The 25,654-nt window shown below is 33.4% G+C and overlaps 1 protein-coding gene across 1 annotated transcript; it reads left to right on the top strand.

Moving 5' to 3' along the window:
- Nucleotides 1–24,064: 24,064 nt before the first annotated feature.
- LOC133806608 (uncharacterized) lies at nt 24,065–24,609 on the top strand. Its single transcript, XM_062244697.1, has 2 exons — nt 24,065–24,298; nt 24,403–24,609. Exons 1-2 carry the CDS (start codon nt 24,065–24,067, stop codon nt 24,607–24,609), a joined length of 441 nt encoding a protein of 146 aa, XP_062100681.1.
- The last annotated feature ends 1,045 nt before the right edge of the window (nt 24,610–25,654 follow it).

Here is a 25,654-nt window from a genome sequence, read left to right as displayed (position 1 = left end):
AATATTCCAACTCACCCATTGACTTGCCATGTGTTCCATGTGCCTGAAAACTGCCTGATCAAAATGCTTCAGCAAAATCTGTTTTGCTGCAGCAAACCTAATAATTCAGCCATCAAAAATTCAATTAAAATAGTTTCACATGCTAGATCATTATTTGTGCAAATATTTATCCATGAAACTACTACCTTTAACCCATTAGCTATTAAAAACTACAAAAATAATTAAACTTAATTAAGATCATAAAAATACCAAAGTTAGCTACAAAAGCTAAAAATAAACTAACATCACCCACGATTTTTCCACAATTATAAGTTCAAAAGCACATGAAATAACTCTTTATTCAAGAGTTATCAGCAGTCCATTCATTTTCGTCCTCTCCTGATACACATGCCGAAGCTGCCATAAATTTGTCCCGCCTTCCAAGCTTATTTTCCTGCACCATCTAAAATAAAAAGGAATGAGCCTAATGCCCAGCAAGGAAAATCTACTAAAACATACTATAAAACATAAGATTAAAAACATATGACGTAAAAACGTATATCATATAAACATAGGACTACAATATTAATGGCCATTAACTCATTACCGTAGTATGTGACAAAACCATCTAGGTCTTCTGTCTACTAATCAATGTAGGCTAGATCACAAAATAGTATATGATAAACCATCTAGGTCCTCTATCTACTAATCGAGGTAGGTTTAATCATAACTCTAATCTACAATAATGATAAAAATCTCGGGATTCATTTGCTATCTAAGAAACTATATTTCCCAAGTGACTACAACATAAAACATATACATACATATACATAAACATAACATAGCAGATAAACATGTCATAACACATACAATCTAACCTATTTTCCTTACCAAAAACTGGGATATTGGAGATAAGAACGGGATGAAAACTCCAAAAACTAAACAGGAAGATCCATCAGTTTTCTAAAGAAATAAAGATGAAAAGAAGATCTAAACCATCAAGATAGAAACTTACCGAAAACCTCAAGTTTCAAGAAACTTAAACACCTAACCAAAAGCCATAATAACAAGTTAGGATCTGGAAGAAAATGAAAGAATAAAAGAACTATAATGAATTAAACCTGAGGATAAGAATACCTTGGATAGACTAGAACTTTGATCTATACCTCAATACCGAAATATCACTCTATCTTACTTCCCAAGTGTTTAGAAAAAGCTTAGATGGAAAACTTTTAATCCTGAAACCCTAGTGTTTTCTCTCTAGAATAAACGTAGTAGCTTGGAGCCTCTGAAGAATGCTTGAATAATGAATGAAATGGCTGAGTGCAATGTCCTATTTATAGAATTCAAGGAGTGAAACTAACCCCCTTTTTAAAAAAATGAATATTAATTGAATAAATTTGAATTTTCTATTCAACAGATGCCCAGAACTTGGCAAAAAACGTTCAGGAGCAAATCTAAGTTGTTAAGGATATTTCTAATTCGGTTCCACAAAGTTTCAAAAATACCCTAAATGAGCCGATATATCGCCCCCCTAGGTGATATATCGCCTACCCGTATGTCCCGATCCTTCGTGGTTTCGTTCGTGCAAAGTCGACATGTTTTCCGTATCAACCTTAGGCGACATATCGGCCCCTATAGCTACGATATATCGGCATACGCTGATATTTTAAACACGTTTGTGCACACTTTCAGCGTACTTGAAGTTTATTAAAACAACTTTGACTGAGTAAAACATGATCCTAACAGCTGCTGAAAGGTTCTAGAGCTTCTAGATCTATCCTTTATTAATTTATTAATCTAAAATCCTTAAATCCTTAATAAACATACACGTGACAAGTGTCACGTTCTTAATTATTCTATCTAAACCTTAGGTTATAATAAATAATATTTCTAGGACCAGCTATATTAATCAAACCTTATGTTAAAATTAATATTTCTAAACTATAGGTTAAACTTATAAAATCCATAACTATTTTTATGAGTTTCCAACTAAATCTCGGCTTGAACCAATAATCACGAAAACTAAAATACTACAAGCTATTGCTACTATCTAGCTAAGTAAAATTCTGAGATGCTACAATTATTTAAAATTTTAATACTAGTTTAGCGAAAGGTTTTGTTCTGAAAATATTTTTTTTTCTGCTACAATAAATTCTGTCAAAAGTATTTGAGTTTACTTCCCCTTTATTTGAACACTAACTTTGGGTTGTGTGCTTCCACCTTCCCTACTCTCTCCACAGACTTATTTTTTTTACTAATATCTCTTGAAAGTAAGAATGTCCATTTTTCACAAGAACACAACATACAGCTAAGAGTTTTTTTTTTCTCACTACCTATATATATTTTTTTTCATATGAACAAAAAATCAAGTTTACTCCAGATTTCTCTTAGATTTGGTCTAACTCAAACTTAAATAAAATCTACTATTTTTTTCCCACATTAAAGAAAAAAGTCTTCTATTTTTTTATGGTATAAAATGGTGAATTAAGGTGTGGTTTATGGTTTTTCTTATTTTTTTAAGACTGACTACCATGGCTTCTCCATTGAGTCTGCTCACTTAAAAATTCCCTCTCCTCTTTGCCATTTGGGAGTGAGTCACTTTCGGATATTGGGTGTTTGTTTTCTTTCTTTATGATTTTTTATGTTTTTCTCTGTGATTAAATTGCTGGATCTGAATAATTTTTTCTTCTTCATTTTTTTTTAAATGTCAATGTTTGATTTTTATTTAATAATGACTCGTAGGAGTTAAGAAAGAGAGAGACATTGGGGTATATTATTATATATAAAAATTGAAAATTGACGAAACAACGAAGTTTATTTTTAGTAATGATAACTTCATTGATAAATATCATAATGTCGTACAGCCTAGAAAGTCTAAATATCCCGAAGAAAATGAGAGATATTTTCTAATTAAACAAGTTATCTTTCCATCCTAAGAGCAAACCATAAAATGACAAATTATGGATTAGGGGCACTCCTGAAAATCTTGATAGCAAACTTGTTATAACCTCTAATAAAGACTCAATGTCATTGTAAAATGTAGCTCTTATAGCAAAAGTAGACACCACTGCTAAACAAGACGTGCCCACAAAATCCATCCGGAAGATCTGGCCAAAGAATCAAATCCAATGCCACCATCTACTTCACACATTTTGCTTGTATAACTGAGAAACAACCTACAAAATAAAATATCATACAAACAAAAACAACATTAGTTAATGAAATTGAATGAATGATAAAATTTAATGGATAATAATACTAAATACTACGACAATTATATAATTATCAATTATAATGGATAAAACTTACATGTGAAGTACTGCTATTTCCAATAGCATCATTAAAGTCACACCTTCTCCTTGGATAACAAAACAACTGTAATTACAACTTTTGGTCCCTAGATGATCCATCAGAATAACCAATAACTTAATTATAACACAATAACATCAAATAGCAAATAACAAATAACAAACAAATAAATAAGTAAGAATTGACATAATCTCTCACATAATGTTAATCATAAACTATCTAATGTTTTAAAATTCAAATATAAAATATAACAATATTAATATTTGTCAAAAAATATATATAATAATATTTGTTGTTCGTGTTTTCTCTAAGTGACACGTGTCACTCATTAAGGAGTAATTGAGCTTTGCGAAAGGTAAAGAAGCCCTCTAAGTTCGCCTAGAGCTTCTCGGAAGGAAGGTCTTACCCATGTTAATCGTGCATCGCCTCAAGAGAAGTATGACCTCGAGAAAGACTATGTCCCAAGGACTATGATTACGATGTTCTCCAGGTCCTTTCCATTCAAGTCATTTGGGTCTGCGAGGAACATCCTCGGGGCCTGGAATGTTGTCACAGGTGTCAAGTGTAGTGGCATTTGACCACAAGTAGCTATCTGACATGTTACAGTTACCCAAGCCTTGGTGTCGAGTTCGTACAAGCAACAAGCAGGATGTCTCACAATGCCGCCTGACATGAGAAAATGTGCAGCTACCCCCTGACACTGTTAGGGGCATGTTACCCAAAAAAATTGTGGGTTGTAACCTCGTAAATGGGCCTCGTGTGATACGCCTAGGCCCACTAGTTCCTTAACTACAAAAATGTATATTTTAGCATTAATACCTCATTAAGGGGGAATATTTGTAATAAATCCCCATTAAGGGAATTGATTGTCCCCAGCCATCTATAAATAGGGCTAGTGCACACTTTGTACTAATCCCTAATTCATTTCTCTACTATTGTATTCAGTGCATTGCTAAAGCACTGCTTGAACTCCATGGAAGCTTGAGACCCCCAAGCTTCTCAAATCCTAATACAAGTGACTCGTGGTCTAGGGTTAATTAATAACATGAACCACGTAAAATATTTGTGCTCTTCTTGTAGTTTCGTTACGTTTTTATTTAATTAGTTGATAGCAAAAAAGGCAGTCAACATTTTGGCGCTTTCATTGAGAACTTGAAGAAAGCTTTATTGATTTAGCCATGATGACTACCAGACGGAATGCCACTGACGAAATCCCTCCTCCCACCATCGCTGAGGGAGGAAAGTGTTTTGATATAATTTGATCTATAATGTGCAAGTGTACACAATCAACAAGTAATATAATGATAAGTTGAGTATCGTCTCCACAGGGATTAAATTAGCAAATAATTGTGCACAAATCAATGACCAAACAATTTAATAGTGATGAAAAATAAATTGAAAATTCTTGAAATAAACTAAGTGATAATCTAAAAGCACGAGAAATTCAATTTAGTGAAATGAGCTTAAACTATTAAATTCCTCACTGTCAAATAACCTATCACGTTTGTTGCAACAAAATATCATAAAATTCCCAAAGTTAACAAAAATTCCAAATTAGCTTATATAATTTTCCCAAATCCTATGTTATTAATTCTTTCACCTAATTAAACATATTCCTATCCAATCAAGTTTAAAAATTCAATTTCAAGCTTCAATTCACAATTGTTACACAAAGCAAATAACACATTCTTTTGCTATTCACAAAACATAATCTAACAAGATTATCGACTTGTGTCATTCAAGTTCATCCATTATATTCAAACTTTCCAGCACAAATATAACTCAACATCTTACTATTGATGGCCAAACAACAACAAGAATTCATCATTAAGCACACTTGAATGAAAAATGGGTATTTTTGCTAAAATAAAGTGTTACAAATTTAAACACTAAGACATAGAGTTAATTAATAATTCAAGCCTCAATCGATTTAGTTCATGGATAAATTCAAGAGCACAAATCCAAAATCAAAACAGTCCATGGGTATTTAAATAGAAAAGGCTAAAGAAATTACAAACTTAAATGAGAATAAAGAGGAGAAAATGAGCCAAAGATAATGAATCAATAATCTTGTCTTCCTCTTCTTCCTTTTCTTCCTTGGATTCTCCTCTTCAAACTTAGAATTTCTTCTTTTTCTTCATTTCTCTTTTTCCTCTTTCTCCCATGGTAACTCAAGGATTCTCCTTCTAAAATGGTGACTCCTTCTTTTCAATGATGCCAGGGTACTTATCATTCCCTAATTAGAAGTCCCACATCATTTGCTTTATTTTTGGCCCAATCATTTTTCCTTTTTTTTTCTCTTCTAGAAAATGCTGCAAAATGCAGTTCATTGCTTCTGATTTTTGTCACCTCATCACTCCTTGCGAACTCTATTAATGACATGCCAAGTGTTTCTTCTTCATATGCTGAAATTCCCCACTTGAATCGTGATGAAAATGCTCCAGCAAAATTTCCTTTACTACAGCAAAGTCTGAAATTTCAGCACAAACAAAACAATTTGGAAACTAATTTTATTTTCATATTTTTTCTTGGAATGCATAAATTCACTATTTTCACACTTTTAGCTCTTCAAAACTAAAAAGAAACAATAACTCACAACAACACAAAAAAGAAAAGGAAATTAACATAAAATAATAACAAAAAGAAAACACCACTCTTCTTAATTATATATTTATAAGCTTAAAAGTTTAAAAAATAACTATTTATTCAAGAGTTATCACACCCCCAAACTTATGTCATTGCTCATCCTCGAGTGATGAATCTAAAAAGACTCAAAAGACAACAAAAATTGAACAACAAAAGAAAAATTGAAAGACAACAAAAACAAGACACAATAAGACAAAAGCTAAACACCACAAAGACGCACAAAATATAGGAAATGTTTATTTAGTATTATGCTTAACAAGGGAAATGCTCTCCAAAATTTATTTAAAAGATGGTGAATGATGATGATGATTATGCCTCTTGTAAATTTTTTCAACCAAATTCTCAAATGTTAATGATGCTATCAAACCAAGAATCAAGTGTTTGTCCCTAAAGTGTGTACATAGCTTTTTCCAAACATTCTCAATTCTCCCTCAAAGCAAATTAAACTTTGATCCTAAAGCCTATTAATTATCTCCATAGGTTGACATAATGATTCCATCTCCACTAATGTAGACAACCATTAAACCAAAGATCGAAAGGACTTTATCAAGCTTGCAATGTAAGGCTTTAGTGAGGGTGGTTAAAAGAAGTCATTTTAGGCTCAATTCACCTTAAAAGCACCTTAATTTTCCTAAGACCAAGTAAGAGCTCACAATCACTTCCCCAAAAGATTACTTCACAAAAATCAATGTTACTATTGCCATTATCATTTATTGCTAACATAGAAAGAAAGAAATAAATAAATAAATAAAGAAAATGAGACATAATTTTTTTTATAAGATGCTACACCCCCAAACTTGCTTTTAACTATATGTATATAATTTGCAAACTCTTTGTTTTTTTTTCTATTTTTTTTTAATTTGTTGCTTTTTTTAGGGGTGAACTCATTTTTTTTTAATTATAAGCATATATATACATGGCAAGTAAACATTAAAATGAGACACACACTCCCAAACTTAATAATCAACTTTGTCCACAATGTTGAAAACAAGAAAGGAAAACAATGTAAGCACTCACCAAAATACCACTCAACAAATGTACACTCCTCTCATCCCCCCTTATGATACAACACTCAACATATATCCAAGAAAAACCAAAGTGCTTAAAGGGTATGGTCAATGGAAGTGTATATAGCTAGGCTAGCATGTGGTAAAGAAAGAAACGGATTCAATTAAGCTCAAAGGGGTGACTAGGGATAAAACGTATATAATGGTTGACTCGAAAGGCTCAAACGATCCAAAGATGGCCTAAATCATGTCATTGGTTAAGTGTTGTCTAGGATTTCGCCTCAAGGGAACCACTAAGCAATTCTAGAAACTTAAGCTCTCCCAAAAATCTATCTAACTATAAGGATTCAAGAAATTATTGGTCAAGCTATGCACAGAAAATTGGGATCCACACAATCATCAAGATTTTTCCAACTCCATCAACACTTGATTACTATTAGTCAAACACACAACAAGAGGGAAAATGGTGGATTTTATTGATGTATTTTATTAAATGGTTCATTATCGAGCCCCAAGTCAAGCACCAACTAAAGAAACACAGATCCTCAAAAGAAAATGACAACAAAATACAACTAAGACAAACTAGACAACTACACTAACAAAGACAAAGTACATCCTCAAAAGAACGACAAAACAACAACAACACAAGGACAAACTAGAAACAAGACAAAGACACCAACAATAAACAAGAGCAGCATAGCTGATAACAAAAACAACAAAGGAAAAAAAAAACGAGTTGAGAGAAGAAAACTCCCCCCAGCTATCCTTCGGAATTGTCATCTGAAGGGATATGGTCAATTTAGAAGCGATGGCCTTCATTTTGGAGTGGTGGTGGAGAAGATGGAGGATGGCAGCCAGGGTTAAGAAGTAACTGAGAGAGAAGAAGAAGAGAGGGTATCGGGCAACCTTGCTTTTCTTTGTTATTATTTTTATGAAAACTCAGCTGCCCTTATAAGCCTGCGTCCCATTCTCACGGGCTTGTGAAGCCCTCTGACTTCTGTTACCCAATCCTGAAAATTTTGCTGCAGCAAAATTATATGAGTAAAAATTTCGCTGCAGCAAAATTATACGAGTAAAAAAATTTCTTTAGCAAGTGGAACTCTCATTTTTTTTGGAAATAGCACCCTTTTGCTCCCCGTTTGGCTTCAGCAAAATTCCGCAAAAGCATCAAACCCTCTCATTACTTCACAAACACCATTTCCTTCCTTTTTAACACCTGAAATTCATCAACAAACATAAAACTACTCCAAAAACATCACAATAAAATGAAATTAAAATAACAAAAATTAAAACTAAACTAACTAAGTTTTTTTTTTTTAAATTTGATTATTTTTTCAAAAATATTTAATAGATGAAATGCAATGAACTTAACCAAACTAAAACAAATTTTAGAAACTTGGGCTGCCTCCCAATAAGCACTTGATTTAAAGTCGTCAGCTTGACTTTATGGAGAAGCACACATCAAAGAGAGGCTTCCTCCCATAGAGAGTGGAGTATGCCCTCACATATGGGTCTTCATTATGGACGCCCTCAAGCTTGGCGGGATGTGATTCTTATTTTATTCTATTATTAATTTTTTTAATATTATTGTAATTTATATATATGTCATGTAGCGTCTAAATATATATATCAATGTTGCATTTAGATGTCATATATGTACAAATTATTACAGATTATTGATATAAATATTTGTGTATACTATACAACTGTAATTCATTCTATTATATATTAAACATTTTTTATTTACTTTTATGATATTGTTTATTTATTTAAAATTTATATGATAATTAAAAAAATATAATAAAAATAAATACATGTTTGAATAAGCATGTTTAGAACTTTAATGTTTGAATAAGCTTTTACCTAGTATATATATATATATATATAGGCCAACGATTCCAAACTGCTTGGTATATAGGCGGAATGGCTCCCGCTCCTCCACTTTATTATATAAATAATATATATCAAGTAGGTGATGTCCACAAGTACATTTCTATGTACTATTATGACAATTGATTTATAGGGTGAAGGTCTATTTTTTATTTTAATATTCAATTTCAACTCATAATAACCGGTTTTGGTTACCGGTTGGATTTTTTTATATTAAAAAATTTAATTGAATAGAGATATAAATGTATTTCTATATAAAAGTAGTATGTTGAAATTGTTAGTATACATACAATGTAATAACCAACTGCACATTATTTACAAAATTTAGCACAAAGATTTAATAAAAGTTACACAGCTATTGCTCTAGGATTCACATTTATATTTTTATTTTATTTTTTCTGCTAGAACTCATGGCTTTCAACATTTATATTAATTTTTTTGACTTGAAAGATGATTAACAACTATTTATTTAGCTTTTTATAATTTTTGAAATACATGGTTAAACTATTTTCTTAAGAATGAGATTTTGATTGTAAGCTTGTTATTTTAAAATTTAAAATTCTAGTTATTTAAAATACAATGTTTAAAATCATATAGGAATTTGGGTTATTTTAAAAAAAAAATTGTTTATATTGTATGCAATATATTTATGAAACACAGAGTGCTTAAATTTGACAAATCATTACAGGTGACCGAGGCACTTGTTAGGGTGATTACACAAGATCTGGACTCGTTTCGATTCACCGAGACACGAGTTTGGGTCAAAAGTACGACGCTAGACTTGTTCGGATGCACCGAGTCACACATTAGTGTGCTTAACACCCTTTCGACGCTCTTTCGGGTGCACTGACTTCCATGCAAATCATTACAGGTGACCAAGGCACTCGTTAGGGTGATTACACAAGATATGGACTTGTTTTGATTCACCGAGACACGCTTTCCGGTCAGGAGTACCGAGCTAGACTCGTTCGGATGCACCGAGTCACGCATTAGCTTCATTAACACCTTTTCGACGCTCTTTCAGGTGCATCGACTTCCATGCAAATCATTACGAGTGACCGAGGCACTCGTTAGGGTGATTACACAAGATATGGACTCGTTTCGATTCACCGAGACACGGGTGCGGGTCAGAATTCCGATGCTGGACTCGTTCGGATGCAACGAGTCACACATTAGTGTGATTAACACCCTTTCGACGCTCTTTCAAGTGCACCGACTTCCATGCAAATCATTACAATAGACCGAGGCACTCATTAGGGTGATTACACAAGATCTTGACTCGTTTCGATTGACTGAGACGTGCGTTCGGGTTAGGATTATTGAGCTAGACTCGTTTGGATGCACCGAGTCACGCATTAGTGTGATTAACACCATCTCGACGCTCTTTCGGGTACACCGACTTCCATGCAAATCATTACGGGTGACCGAGGCACTCGTTAGGGTGATTACACAATATCTAGATTTGTTTGGATTCACCGAGACACGGGTTCGAGTCAGGAGTCCGGCGCTGGACTCGCTTGGATGCTAATCTCTCATAAATTGAGAACTAATTTGGTAACCGTTTAGTAATTATGTTACTAGGTTTTATATATGGAATATTTTGATCGTGTTTAGTGTTACTTATGGTACTAACATCCTTAATACCCCATTTACTCGCCCAACAACCCTACTAATGAAGGGAACCACATCATTTGTACTACAATTTGCAACCTTTGAGCAAATCTACCATAATTTAAGAACTAATTTAGTAACCATTTACTAATAAGGTTACTAAGTGTGACATTTGAAACAATTTGAATATGTCTGGTATCACTAAAAGTACTAATATCCCATTTAATTACTCGAGAGTCCTACTAAAATGGAAACCACGTCATTTTTATTTACAATTTGCAACTTCCAAGCAAATGTCTCACAATTAGATAGTTAATTTGGTAACCATTCACTAATTAGGTTACTAGGTGTGATATTTGAAAGATTTTGACTGTGTCTAGTGTTACTTATATCTCCAATATCTCATTTACTCACTCAACATCCCTTCTAATGAGGAGAAATACATCATTTATACTCACAATTTGCAACCTCTGAGCTAATAAATCATAACTTGAGAACTAACTTGGTAACAATCCACTAATTAGGTTACTAGTTATGATATTTAGAGCATTTGACTATGCATAATTTGACTAATTGTACTAAAATCCCCTCATATCCCACTTTGTTACTCAGGAGCCCTAATAATGAGGTAACCGCATCATTTGTATCCACAAATTGCAACCTCCAAGCTAATCTCTCATAATTTGAGAACGAATTTGGTAACCATTAACTAATTAGATTACTAGGTATGATATTTGAAACATTTGACTATGCCTAATGCCACTAATAGTGCTGACATCCTCTAATATCATATTTAGTTAATTGAGAGCCCTACTAATACAGAAACTAAATGTAAATTGCAAAATTAAACTAACAAAAAGAACACAAGCTTAAGATGCACATTTATATTTTGATTTTTTTTTGTTGCTAGAACTCATGGCCTTCAACATTTATATTATTTTTTTTTAACTTGAAAGATGATTATCAACTATTTATTTATCTTTTATAATTTTTGGAAATACATGGTTAAATTATTTTCTTAATAATGAGATTTTGATTGTAAACTTGTTATTTTAAATTTTAAAATTATAGTTTTTTAAAATACAATGTTCCAAATCATATAGGAATTGGGGTTATTTTTTAAAATATAAAATTTAGTTTATACTTTATGTAATGTATTTATGAAACACAGAGTGCTTAAATTTGACAATGTATCATATTAAATAATTGAGTAAGTAACACAACATTCAACAAGTTCGTAAAATAGGTAGTAGCTATCTAAAACTTACGATACCCTAAGTAAACTAAGTCATTATACCATGTGGTATGATAGTGTTTTCCATGGATGGTAGAGACAATGAATTTGTTGTGTGAATTCAGGTACCGAACCAAAATGGTCAATCTGTGGCTGACGTGACAACAAATTCGCGGTCGCTTGACCTTCAAAGAGTTTGCAAATGCTTGTTGGTTCATTGTACATGACATCTTCATATATGACATATAGTCTCACCTCATTGAGAGCATAGAATTTTCCATTGTTGTACCTAACACTTGAAATTCCTGTGTTGTAACAACTATTTCTTTGGACCGACACCTTGTAACATTTCATCGTAGTTAGTGTTCTGACAAGGATAACCACCACATGGTCCTCCTTCATTTAAATTTCATTACCCCTGTTGTTTAGGACATCAGTTTCATATCCTACAATCACGGTGTCCTCATTATAATGAACACACTTTACTTTGGATACATAGTGAGAAAGTCGTATTTGGCGTGTAGTGCATGATCGAAGATCAAACAAATGGAGAATATGGTTTGTGCAGTAGACATCGTCTATGCCATTTGCATTCGGTGCCCAATAATGTTTCACTTAATTTGTTATTGGATATGTTTGGCAATAAAAGTTAATATGCATGGGTGGAATATATTTTACATTTAATAAAATAATTAATTGAAGATAAATTACCTATAATAATCACGCAATGTGATATCACCCTCTTGGTGCTCGACATGAGTGGCCATGATTTCCCCAATCTCTACTGCTGATGTGAGGACACGTTTTGGTGTTTAGAATTTACATCCCATACGGTTACATCTCTTTTGCCAGTAGTGACAACGAGATGATTGTTTCTCCAGTGTATTGCACTTGAGAATTGAAAAGCGTGTAGTGGTTGAGCTAGATGCCATTGCAAGATCCTATATCCATTAATTACGTCGTATAGTCTTACTTTATTCCCACGAGCCACCCCGTATAACATACCATTACGATCGGGATCATCTCGTTGGTGTATTATCCCTGCTTTGAATTCAGTAGTATCCAATTCCCACGTGGCAAAGGCAGATGTTTCCATAAAATTGTTGGAAGATGCAACTAAGTCTGCTTTCTGTGTCAGCTTGGTGGTACACAAAAAATTTGGATCTCGCACAGAAAGACAATCCAAGAATCCTAATGCACCTTTTGCATCCGTTTCTAGTTTTTCTTCCCTAATTGCTCATGCGACTCTATTGTACACATCTTTGACTTGACATGGAATTCTCTCATAACCTCCCGACTGCATAGCAATATGGGACATAATCTGAGAAGTTTTTATCCCGACTGAGTTCATCGAACGAACTTGTGCAAGCAAACCGTCGGACACCACACGATTATTCTTGAGGAATTGCAACTCAGGGACCGATACCATATCATGATTATGTTCGTGGCTAAATTCTTTTGTCAACCATAAGTCGTTATCTTTCATATGAACTAGGGTTGCACACGGGTCAAATTTTCGGGTTTCGGGTTCATCGGGTTCAAGTTTTACGGGTTTCGGGTTGAGAAAAATGGTACTAAAACTTATCCGAAATTTTCGAGTTTTTTCGGGTTTCAGGTTTTATTCGGGTTGGGCTGGGGCATTTGTGTTTCGGCTAAAAAGCCAAATTTTACAAAAATACCATATTTTTACACTTTTTTCAATAATACCATTTTTTCAAAAATACCATTTTTTTTATTTTGGGTTGGGCTGGGCCAATTGGGTTTTGGACCAAAAAGCCAAATTTTGCAAAAATACCATTTTTTACACTTTTTTTTCAAAAATACCATTTTTTTTTTCGGATTTCGGGTTTGAACCCGAACCCGAGTTTAACAAATTTTCAAACCCGAACCCGACCCAAATTTTGTCGGGTTCGGGTCGGATTTAACTCGAATCCGATGGGTTTTCCCAAAAAATGGGTTTTCGGGTTGCGGGTCAGGCGGGTTTTGCGGGTTTTTCGGGTCAAATGTTCACCCTTAATATGAACCACTCTGAGAGCTGCCTGACATCCATATCTTGTGATTGGTCTTGATCGTTTTTTGCGATTGGGCATATTCGCTCCGTCTATAACCTTCTCTTGTACAAACCCACCTTCTCATTAATACTACCCCATTTCTTCTCTTCACGTCATCCGACCTTTTGCCAAACCCCATCCACTTTGCATATATTTCGTAGAACGACTCCCACTTATCAACCGAATCTAGATACTTACCAACAATGTCCATTTTTTCTAGTTCGTTAACTGTTTTAGTTATATTTAACTCATGTATTATCGAAGCCCACTCAGGATTTGAACTTGTATCAACGTCTACCATCTGTAAAGAAATAGTAAAATTTCTTAAATTTACCATGTTACATTTTGTTCAGTTTAAATTATATATGGATTATGAAATAAGCCCATTTATTATTGGGCATTTTGACATGCTATTGTGATTGGGCTACATCTTTAAATGAAATGGGCCCAATGTATGTGTGTTGTACTTTTAGTAATACCCATATTTGCTAGGCCATGAATAGTTGGCAAAAAATGATATTCAAATGTACTTTCAGCCCTTGGTATTAATATAAAAACTTATATTTTTTAACAATAGTTTTGTGTAAGTAATAATGTGGAATTTTATCAAATCCTTAAACATTATCCAAAAAAGAGAACTAAAAAAATAGACAAGTGAGATTGTATTGATTTAGCAACTTATTTAAACACTATCATTACAACATTTCTTTTTTAAAAAAATTATTGTCTCATTCAAGATTCTTTTAATAAAATGCATAATCCTTATTTAAAAAAAAATTAAAAAATCAGTAATTGTGACTAGACTACATATATTACATATGTATAACTTTAAAATATTGTGATTTCATAAAGACACACGTATAACTACATAGATTTAACTACGGATAATATCATCATTATACCACCAACATATGTACACGTTTATGGAGCACTAAGATCTTTACTAACATGCACAGATTATTTTTCGTTAATTTTTGCTTAGATTAAAATAAATAAGAATGTATCCATGCATGATTCACAAGTAAGAATACATTTCCAATTAAAAAAATCATGTATTTAAAAAATAAATGCATGATACATACCTTCGTAGCTGATGTAGTATTACTTGTAGTGGTGCCCTAGCTTGACTACTTATCATGTAAGATGGCTATTTTATTAAACCAAATATTGCATTAGGAAGGATATATAGATAGATTGCTCAACAATTTAATTGAAAATAAAGAATGTATTAGAGTGAAGAAAAATTAATAGATATTAAACAGACCTTAAGATCCTAACTTTGCTTAACATGCGTGCATTGCCATATCTATTTGATAGATACGAAACTCTAGAGCATCATCATCAAAGAGAGTTAGAAATATGTCTTCCAATTTTATTAATTTTTATTTTTTGTAATGAAAGTGTGTTGGTGGACTTGTGCTAAACTCATGCATCGTAGCTACCACCTTATAAATTGACTTGTGCGGGGAAGGTTAGGTTATGCAATTAAATGCATATCTTTAATACAATAACTAATGACCATATAATACATTAAATTTGGTAGTTGAATCATGGATGTAAGTATACTAATATTTTCCTGCAGTTTGCTTCCCTAACCCTATTATATAGTATGTGAAGGAATTCCCTTTAAATATGAAATCATCATTCAATGCTTAAAAGTGCACCTGAGACCAATCACCTAAATGGATACACACATAAAGTAGATGTGACAATTCTTAAAGAGAAAAGTCAACAAGTTTCTTGAATAAGTAAAAACATTTTTCTATGTTATAAAGCTTACCCAGTCCATGCCTCACGACTCAATGTTTTGTAATAAGTAGAAGAATAAAAGGTCAATTGTAATATTTGACTAACATTAAAAAAATACTTCAATCAATTATTTTAGTTCCAATTAAATTTCCAACGTTTATCTTAAAAAAAACATAGAGTAACCATTTCTACCATTTGAATATAAGTACATAGTGCCATGATTCGGTTGTGCCATTCCTAGAGTATTTAAATTTGAGAAAATCTCTAGGATTGGTTATTTGAGGCAATTTAAGATTCTTAGTTGCATATGGAGGGAGTGACCATGTTCTATGTCTTATTCAAAGGGCCAAGATCTGGTGTGTTCACCAACTGGAAAGTTGCCCATGAGGAGTTCTTGAAGACTGATGACAACATTTTAATCCCTTATCGTTGCTTCGTTTAGGCAGTCAGAGCTGACAACTCATTCCAGATGGGCTCATTTAACCCTCTGAAACAACATTTTGTGGACTGTGGATGCATTATCGACACAAATATTTTCAAGAATAACATTGGTGATGAAGACGATGAAGGAGTTGAAGAAGAGGGTGATGAGAAGAAAGATATCGACTTCAACGTGGAGGATGTCAAAGATAATGCAGAAGGAGACGGGAAAAATTAGAGTCATTCTATTTGTAGTGTATTTCTTTTATAGTAGTTGGAAGTTATTAATATGTATGAATTGAGTGTTCTCTTGTTGTGTTGATTTTTAGCGTTCAGATGGTCTACTTGAATGTCTTTTGATAGTAGTTGGAAGTTATTTGTATGGATTTGAAAGTTCTTATTTATGTTTTGTTGTATTTTGCCGTTTATGGTGATGTTTTGGATGACTTCTTCTGACTAAATCTTTAATGTTATTTATTTAATGCTATCATGTCTCTTCCTAACAACTTGTTTAAAAAACTCAAGAACACTTTTAAAAAAATAAACAAAAAGTTAAATCATGTAGAAAAATATAAAGGAACTTTAATACATTTAATACTCATAAAAAAAGTTACAATCAAGATCATTTCCTCCTCATCATTTTAAACCATACGTGGTAACAAATAAAAAAGGACATCTAATGATGCCGAATTAGTTATCCTAATGCCAAGGTATTTCCAAATGCATGATATGCACGGATCACCAATAATGGCTTCATACACTGTAAATCCTATAATTGGCATTTTTATAGAAATATCTTTTTTCTTAAAAGATAAATTGGTTGATTTAATTGTTTCCTTTTATTATAATTTTCGAAAATATTTGTTTTCCTTTTATTATAATTTTCGGAAATATTTGTTTTCCTTTATTATATTTTTCGGAATTGTTTGGAAATATTTGGTTTCCTTTATTTCAATTTTCGGAAATCCTCTTTCCTTTTGTGTGATTTTTTGTCAAAAATATGCTTCCTTATTTAGCATATATTGCCTCATTTTGTTTATAAAGGAAACAAAGTTTATTGCAAATATTCGGTACTTACCCAAAGTTGTTTTTGGATTATTTGCTGATATATTTTCGTGCAGCTCAAGAATTGCAATCAGGAAACTGGTTCTTAATGTCATTAATTATTGTTTCCTTTTTGAGCTCGTTTTGATCCGACACAGGTCTGAGCTGTCCCCACCGATATCGCATCTGTCGGATCAGCATCTTCTAAATAAGGCAACTCTTCGTCAATCAAGAATAACTCCTTTGATTCTTTCCTTTATTAGAAGAATTCTTTCTCAGCCTTTGTGAGCACGAAAAATGACTCTATAAATAGGGCTCTAAAGGTAGTGAGAAGATAGAACTCTTTGGTTCATTATTCGTGAGCTTTATTGTAATATTTGTGAGAGTTCCTCTTTGTATTCAAGATCATAAGTATTCATGTGATCTTGTAGAATTATGTGTGTTTAGTTTTTAGTGGTGAGTTTATACCATGTTCATGAGTGAATACACATTGTAATTTGAACACAACGTTTATAGTCTTCGGGAGAAGATTTTTACAAGCCTTGCGTCGGGAGAATGCAAGCACTCGCTGGCCATTGAAGGGAGTTCAAGTGGTTGAGCGTTTCAATCAAGATCAGATTAGTGAAGAAAAGTACAACAAGTTGCGGCAAATCTCAAGAGGGAGTCTTGTTTTGTTTAAGTCAATGTTTTTGTACTTGTGATTCTTTATTAATTGGTTTTATTCTCTGGGCGTGGCCCCAAGGAGTAGGTTATCCGAAAGGGTTTCTGAACCTTGTAAAAATTCGTTGTGCTCTTTATTGTTTTGCACTGTCTTTTTTATTGTGTTCAGTTTCTGTCGTGACAAGTTTGGTTTCTATCCCGACAGAACTGTAATCTGTGTAAACAGTTAATTACCATTCCGCACTCTAATTAATTTACTTGGTTTAATTAATTTGGTAATTACTAAAAATGGAATTTCAATTGGTATCAGAGCGGGTCACTAAACTCTTAGTGCAATCTTGTATTTTTCCGTTTGTTTTGTGCCTTGTGAAATGTTCTTTTGGTTGATGGACTTAATACTAATCTAATTAGTATAAGTCAAATTTGTGACCAAGACTTGTTTGTAAATTTTTCTCTTGATAATTGTTTTGTGCTTGACTAAGATGGAAATTGTGTTTTGAAGGGTTATAAATCTGTCGATAATTGTTACACATTATCTCAATCACACAATTGTCAGACAATTACAAGGAGTAATACTAATTTGTGTCATGAAAAATATGATCATGTGGATTGTGAAAATTTGAGAAAAATTGGAAGTATGAGTCATGTTCATGATTTACCGAATTTAAGTAAATATTCTTTTGGTAAGTGTAAACCATGTCGATTGGGAAAACATTTGAAAATTTCCCATGAAAAATGTTTCAATGCTGGAGTGTGTGCTCGCTTCCAAGGGAACCCCATGGAGTCTCATGTAACTGCTGTTCGTTACATCAATAATACTCTTGTTTTAGGCATTTGGTACTCCAAAGAAACAAATTATAACCTTGTGTGTTATATTGATGCAGATTGGGCAGGAAACACTGATGATCACAAAAGTACAAGTGGTGGATGTTTTTACTTAGGAAACAATTTGGTCTCCTGGCATAGTAAAAAACAAAACTCCATCTCCTTGTCAACAGCCGAAGCTGAGTACATTGCTGCTGGAAGCTGTTGTACTCAACTTTTGTGGATGAAACAAATGTTGGCAGACTATGGGTTTGATGTTAAAACTTTAACCATTTTTTTTATAATACAAGTGCTATTAATATCTCCAAAAATCCTGTTCAACACTCTCGCACCAAACATATTGACATTCGTCATCATTTTATTAGCGAACTTGTTGAAAACAAAACATTGATTTTAGAATATGTTAAGACTAACAAACAAATTGCAGATATCTTTACTAAAGCCTTAGACACGGTCAGATTTGATTCCCTCAGAAAATCCTTGGGGGTTTGTTTTATATGAAATTGCCAATAAATTGATTATCTTGCCTTGCATATGTGTTTTTTGTAATCTCTTGTCCTGATTGGAAGAAATTTGATGAGCATATATTTTTTTGTATTTTAGAAAATGATCGTTATAAGTCCTATACTTTGTTAAAATAAAAAACCATATTTGAAAAATTATGGACCATCCAATTCATATTTGATCAAATCATTATCATTGTATGAGCATTCCTAATCCAGTTTCTTTTTCAGGCTCCATTTTGGAAAAGAGCTACCTATACTGATGTGTGAAAGCCGACACTGAGTAAGTTGGTACTAGGTAATTAGAAATTATATTGGAGGATACTCTACCAGTGTAAAGGGCTACCATCAGTATAAGAGTTATAGCCTCCATTATGGTTACATTTTGAAAAAGGCTAAAATCGCCAAATATGGGCAATGACCCTAGCTTTAAAAGGCCAAAAAGAAACGCCAAATTGATTACACATGCACACACACATGCCTGTTGACTAGACTGTGTAAGTTGGCTGTAAGACTCATACATATAATGAATTGATTCAAATATGTTTTGTGTTTGGTATATTTTTCGAATTATGGTCTCTTAGTATTTGATTTATAACTCATTTCTCTAATTTGTGAAAAATATGGTTATCTTGTTTCTTTTGAACAGGACTTGGCATTTACATGGACACATATGGTATGGCAATCTAAACTCTATTTTCGGCAATTTTGTAATAAAAAAATTTGAAAAATAAGATCTGTTATCTACCGTGTACTTAAAAAAAGGTTTGAAAAATTAATTGATGCAATTTATTTGTTTTATCTCAATATATTCTAAAAATATTCAAAAATTTTCCAATTTTGAGGTGTGAAAGAATTTGTTTAAACAAAAAAAAAAAAAAAAAAACAAGAGGAGATATTTTGGCATTTATCACTAAAATCCGGTTACCCATTTTTGAACTTGCCTCATTTGTGCACCGAATACTCTATTCGGATTCACTTTGGTTGTTTTATAATCAGTGTTTTTCTTGTTTGTCTCTCTCACGTATAACCAAAGTGTTTAGGGTTTTTGTTCTTTGTGTGTCTCCATTTGTTTCTATTCTAGCAGCCATGAAATCCAAGGAGCCTATCACCCCTGCTGTCCCGACTGCTCTCGCTTCTGTCCAGACAGGTCTTACACATCTTTCTGACCGGTTCACTCTAATGGAGGATACTCAGCGCCAAATTCTTGCTTCATTGGCCCTTATCAGTGCATCCACCTCTCCTGCTCCATGATGGTTACAGTTCCCTTTGATCTATTTTTATTTTGCTTTTGATAGACGTAAAAGAACACTTTATGGGTCTTTCTTTTGGTTTCGTTTCCTTTGTTCTTTGGCATTTTCTTAGACAATGAGGGGGAGTGAGAGTAACTCTATTTTTGGCACTTTGATTATGTTGTCCTGCTGTTTCATATTGTTCTTTGTTAACTGTGCTTTGGTTATCTATCGCAGGGGGAGCCATTTTTTGATCATTTTGTGACTCGTATGTTTATTTTTAGCACTTACTTGTGTTTTGCATGGATCTTTTAAAAATAGATATTCCTTGTCTATAAAATTGCCAAAGGGGGAGATTGTAAATCCTATAATTGGCATTTTTATAGAAATATCTTTTTTCTTAAAAGATAAATTGGTTGATTTAATTGTTTCCTTTTATTATAATTTTCGGAAATATTTGTTTTCCGTTTATTATAATTTTCAGAAATATTTGTTTTCCTTTATTATATTTTTCGGAATTGTTTGGAAATATTTGGTTTCCTTTATTTCAATTTTCGGAAACCCTATTTCCTTTTGTGTGATTTTTGGTCAATAATATGCTTCCTTATTTAGCATATATTGTCTCATTTTGTTTATAAAGGAAACAAAGTTTATTGCAAATATTCGGTACTTACCCAAAGTTGTTTTTGGATTATTTGCTGATATATTTTCGTGCAGCTCAAGGATTGCAATCAGGAAACTGGTTCTTAATGTCATTAATTATTGTTTCCTTTTTGAGCTCGTTTTGATCTGACACAGGTCTGAGCTGTCCCCACCGATATCGCATCTGTCGGATCAGCATCTTCTAAATAAGGCAACTCTTCGTCAATCAAGAATAACTCCTTTGATTCTTGCCTTTATTAGAAAAATTCTTTCTCAGCCTTTGTGAGCACGAAAAATGACTCTATAAATAGGGCTCTAAAGGTAGTGAGAAGATAGAACTCTTTGGTGCATTATTCGTGAGCTTTATTGTAATATTTGTGAGAGTTCCTCTTTGTATTCAAGATCATAAGTATTCATGTGATCTTGTAGAATTATGTGTGTTTAGTTTTTAGTGGTGAGTTTATACCATGTTCATGAGTGAATACACATTGTAATTTGAACACAACGTTTATAGTCTTCGGGAGAAGATTTTTACAAGCCTTGCGTCGGGAGAATGCAAGCACTCGCTGGCCATTGAAGGGAGTTCAAGTGGTTGAGCGTTTCAATCAAGATCAGATTAGTGAAGAGAAGTACAACAAGTTGCAGCAAATCTCAAGAGGGAGTCTTGTTTTGTTTAAGTCAATGTTTTTGTACTTGTGATTCTTTATTAATTGGTTTTATTCTCTGGGCGTGGCCCCAAGGAGTAGGTTATCCGAAAGGGTTTCTGAACCTTGAAAAAATTCATTGTGTTCTTTATTGTTTTGCACTGTCTTTTTTATTGTGTTCAGTTTCTGTCGTGACAAGTTTGGTTTCTGTCCCGACAGAACTGTAATCTGTGTAAACAGTTAATTACCATTCCGCACTCTAAGTAATTTACTTGGTTTAATTAATTTGGTAATTACTAAAAACGGAATTTCATACACCATATGAAATGAGTCTATGAATCTTTATTATAATGCTAATAATTAGAAGTAGTACAAAGGAGGAAGGTTTTCCATTATATCTCAGTCAATTTGAACGACATCTGGATCATCAAGGTCCAAGTCGCCTAAGTCAGCAGCCCTCTCAGTGTGCTCCTCAACTTCCCTCAGTTTCTCGATGCAAGCTTGTGCAGCCTCCACTATGGTGTACAACATGCCAGCTAGCTCCAGAGACGCAAGATGTCCCTTCTTTGCATGCGAACCACCAACACCACGTAGACGTCGGTCTCGAGCTCGAAGTGACTCTTGAATGACGCAATTTGTACATCCACCTGTACCAACCGAACGGAGACGCCTACTACGGACTGAAGCAGGAGTTGAACGACGACCACTTTTCGACCCAGATGGGTTGTTCATCGTCATAGTTCGGGGGGGGGGGGGGGTCGTGAATTCTTCAGACGACATCTGTAGTGAATTACCACACGGCTCGGGGATACTTTACAACAAGAGTGAAATCTGCCTAGTTTTATATTAGGGTATAGCTACAATAATCACTTGTTGGTCCATTTTATATCACCATTAGATATTTTATAATGTATTTTTATTTTAGTAATGTATCAGGTAAAGCCATGTTTGATTGAATAGAAAGATAGGGTTCATTTAATAAACATGGGTTAATGGAATGTATTTGAGTTTATTGCTCTGAGTGTAGAGAAAGGTTAACTCTATTTTTCCTTTAAAAATGCATACTTCATCCTGCTATCATGTTGTCTTTTATGTTCAACATAGGTAAGACTAAGTATTTATTTTAGTCTCAGTCTAAAGTATTTTATTTTCTATCCAGCAGAAATTAAACATTGTATTATCATAAAAGAGGAAACCCTTGCACTGCACGAAGCATGCATGAGAAAAGCAAACAAAAAGGGATAACGTGTTAAAAGTAAATTTATAAAGTAGACAGATACTGTAAAGAATATTATATTCAACATATATGATTTCAAAAAATTTCTTGTCTTATGTGTACAGGAAGGACAATTTATATTCTATTGCATGTTTATTTAGTAAGTCATTATGTACATCTACTTATAGTTGAATGCATGGACTCGTTATATTATACAAAATAATTAGATAGGTAAAATAATAGAAAAAAATATATTCTTATACTTATCCATGAAAACCATTAGAAGATTGTCAATTGATGTATAAGTTTTGCACCGAGTCATGCATTAGTGTGATTAACACCGTCTCGGTGCTCTTTCGGGTGCACCGACTTCCATGCAACTCAATACTAGTGACCGAGGCACTCGTTAGGGTGATTACACAAGATCTGAGCTCGTTTCGATTCACCGAGACAAAGGTTCGGGTCAGGAATGCCGAGCTGGACTCCCTCGGATGCACCGAGTCACACATTAGTGTGATTAACACCGTCTCGACGCTCTTTCGAGTGCACCGAATTCCATGCAACTCAATAGGGTGACCGAGGCACTCGTTAGGGTGATTACACAAGATCTGGACTTGTTTCGATTCACCGAGACAAGGGTTCGGGTTAGGAGTGCCGAGCTGGACTCGCTCGAATGCACCGAGTCATGCATTAGTGTGATTAACACCGTCTCGGCCCTACTTTGGGTGCACCGACTTCCATGCAACTCAGTACGGGTGACCGAGGAACTCGTTAGGGTGATTACACATCGAATAAACTAAAAAAAAAAACCTTATTGATTTTCGTGAGGCATAATCAAACCAAATTGATATATAGTTGTAAGACAACTAGTTACGTAAATCATTTCTTAAATGAGATTTCCTTTTTTAGGATTTATAGATTATTGTGGAGTATGTTATCCATACATTTAAGTCCATTTTATGCCTTCATTTTTGCAAACTAGATCATGAGTATGTGGGTTAAATTTTAAAAATTATATATAATAACATTTTGGTAGGTGAAGAAGTGTTTCACATGAGAGTAATATTTATATCAAACTAGTACATGACCAAGTTTATTTTATTAATGAAAGCAGATAGTACTTTCCACTTTCTATATGGTGTCCTATATACTCAGTCTTGGCTGTGCTTAATAAAGGAACATAGAAAATGAAACTAAAAAGAAGGTCTGATGCCAAACCCTTTAAAGCCCATGTACAAAGATTTCACATTCCCGCCTTAGGTATTATTTGTTAAACAATGAAATTTTTTTATCATTTTAGTTTAATTATATTTTTCCCACCCTATATAAGATGTAGTAAAACATGGTCGATGCCCACCAACAGTATACTAATATATTTTCAATATTTTTCAATCTTATAATGGAGAGGTCAAAGAACATGGGGCAACATCAACCAATGTTTAGTTCATCTTTTCCGGAAGGCCACCATGAAAATACCGTGAATTATGCTAGTGAAACAAGCATTGAAGGATCGATCACTGGGATTATTGTAGATGAAAGCCGACGAAAATATGCTTGTGGAACTAGAGTCGTGATACGAACTGCATGGACGAGAAACAATCATGGTCGACAGTTTTATGGGTGTTCAAACTATGTAAGTATTCTTGCTATGAGATCCAAATACTCACGTCTTCAATAACATACTAGAGTTCCATTTTAATAATGACATATTTTATATGCTATTGTTTTTTGATTTAGTCGACTAGTGACCATAGTGAATGTGGTCACTTTAGCTGGTGTGAATCAAAACTGTCTAACAGGTCTACAGATGCATTGCGCAAATTGCTTGCTCGTATTAAGGAAGATGAGAGGAAATATGGAGAGTTGGCATTGACTTGCAAACGGCTTATGATATTTATCATTTTCTTGTCATTGGTTTTTCTATGTATTTTAATATTCGTTTAGAGTTCAGTGTGGTAGGCTCTTTGACTAAGTGATTGCCAACTACTATCTATTTAACCCTCCCACTTTCATATATTTAGTCCTAAATTTAGTCATTATGTTTGGCTTTAGTTTATGTTATACATATGCTATATAGATTCCAATAATGTTTATCTAGTCTAAAAAGTGACATGATTCATTGGAAGTTTTTTACATATAAATACAAATGGCAAGAACACAATAAATGAACGTAATAAAGATATTCCTTATGGAAACACTCATAACCAATATGTTATAATGATCTCTAATAGTTAGGTTCTATAAACAAATTAATTAGTCCAAACCATAAGCTCTTGATTATACCCAATATGTGATATGCATTTCGATTATAATCTAACTACAGACAAAATACAAAAACACAAATTGTATGGCTGCATACCATAACCCAATATCATCCACACCATGTCTTTATAGCAATGAAATCCATCCACACCATGACCCATTATGAAAAAAAAATCAAGACAAAACAATACAGAACTGCATTAGATTGATTAGTTTCATATCTAGTTAAACATACATACACATAGAAAGAAGTCCAATGCAGAGAGGTTTAATAACACGCTACTATTGTTTCAGCATTCTTAATGGTCATAAATGCCACAAGTCTAAAACCAAATAGTGTATCATACCACTCCACCAAGAAGAGGAATATAGTTCCAAAAGATAATAGTAGCAGTAAGTAAAGCTAATAATTACTGTCATGTTTAATACTGTAATGCCCCAAATTTCCTAATAAGGTTTAAGACCTTGATTAGGAGACTGGGAGGGCCATAATGGCTTTATTATGTTATTAAATGATAATATGCATGTTTAGGTGTATTAAATATGCATGTGAACTCATTTCTGAGTAATTGGGTGATTTTCATATTTTGGCCATTTCGGGCATATTTGGCATATATGTGATGTCTGTGTGGTGCTTCATTATTGTTTGGTTATGCTAGGGTTACTCATCACAAGACGATCCTAGGAGGTAAGCTAGTGGGAAAGTCACAACGGGATTTATTCTTGA

The sequence above is a fragment of the Humulus lupulus genome, chromosome X (genome assembly GCF_963169125.1).
Source record: "Humulus lupulus chromosome X, drHumLupu1.1, whole genome shotgun sequence".
Lineage (NCBI taxonomy): Eukaryota > Viridiplantae > Streptophyta > Magnoliopsida > Rosales > Cannabaceae > Humulus > Humulus lupulus.
Note: the sequence above shows the minus strand (reverse complement) of the source record. Positions and strands in the feature narration are given on the sequence as shown.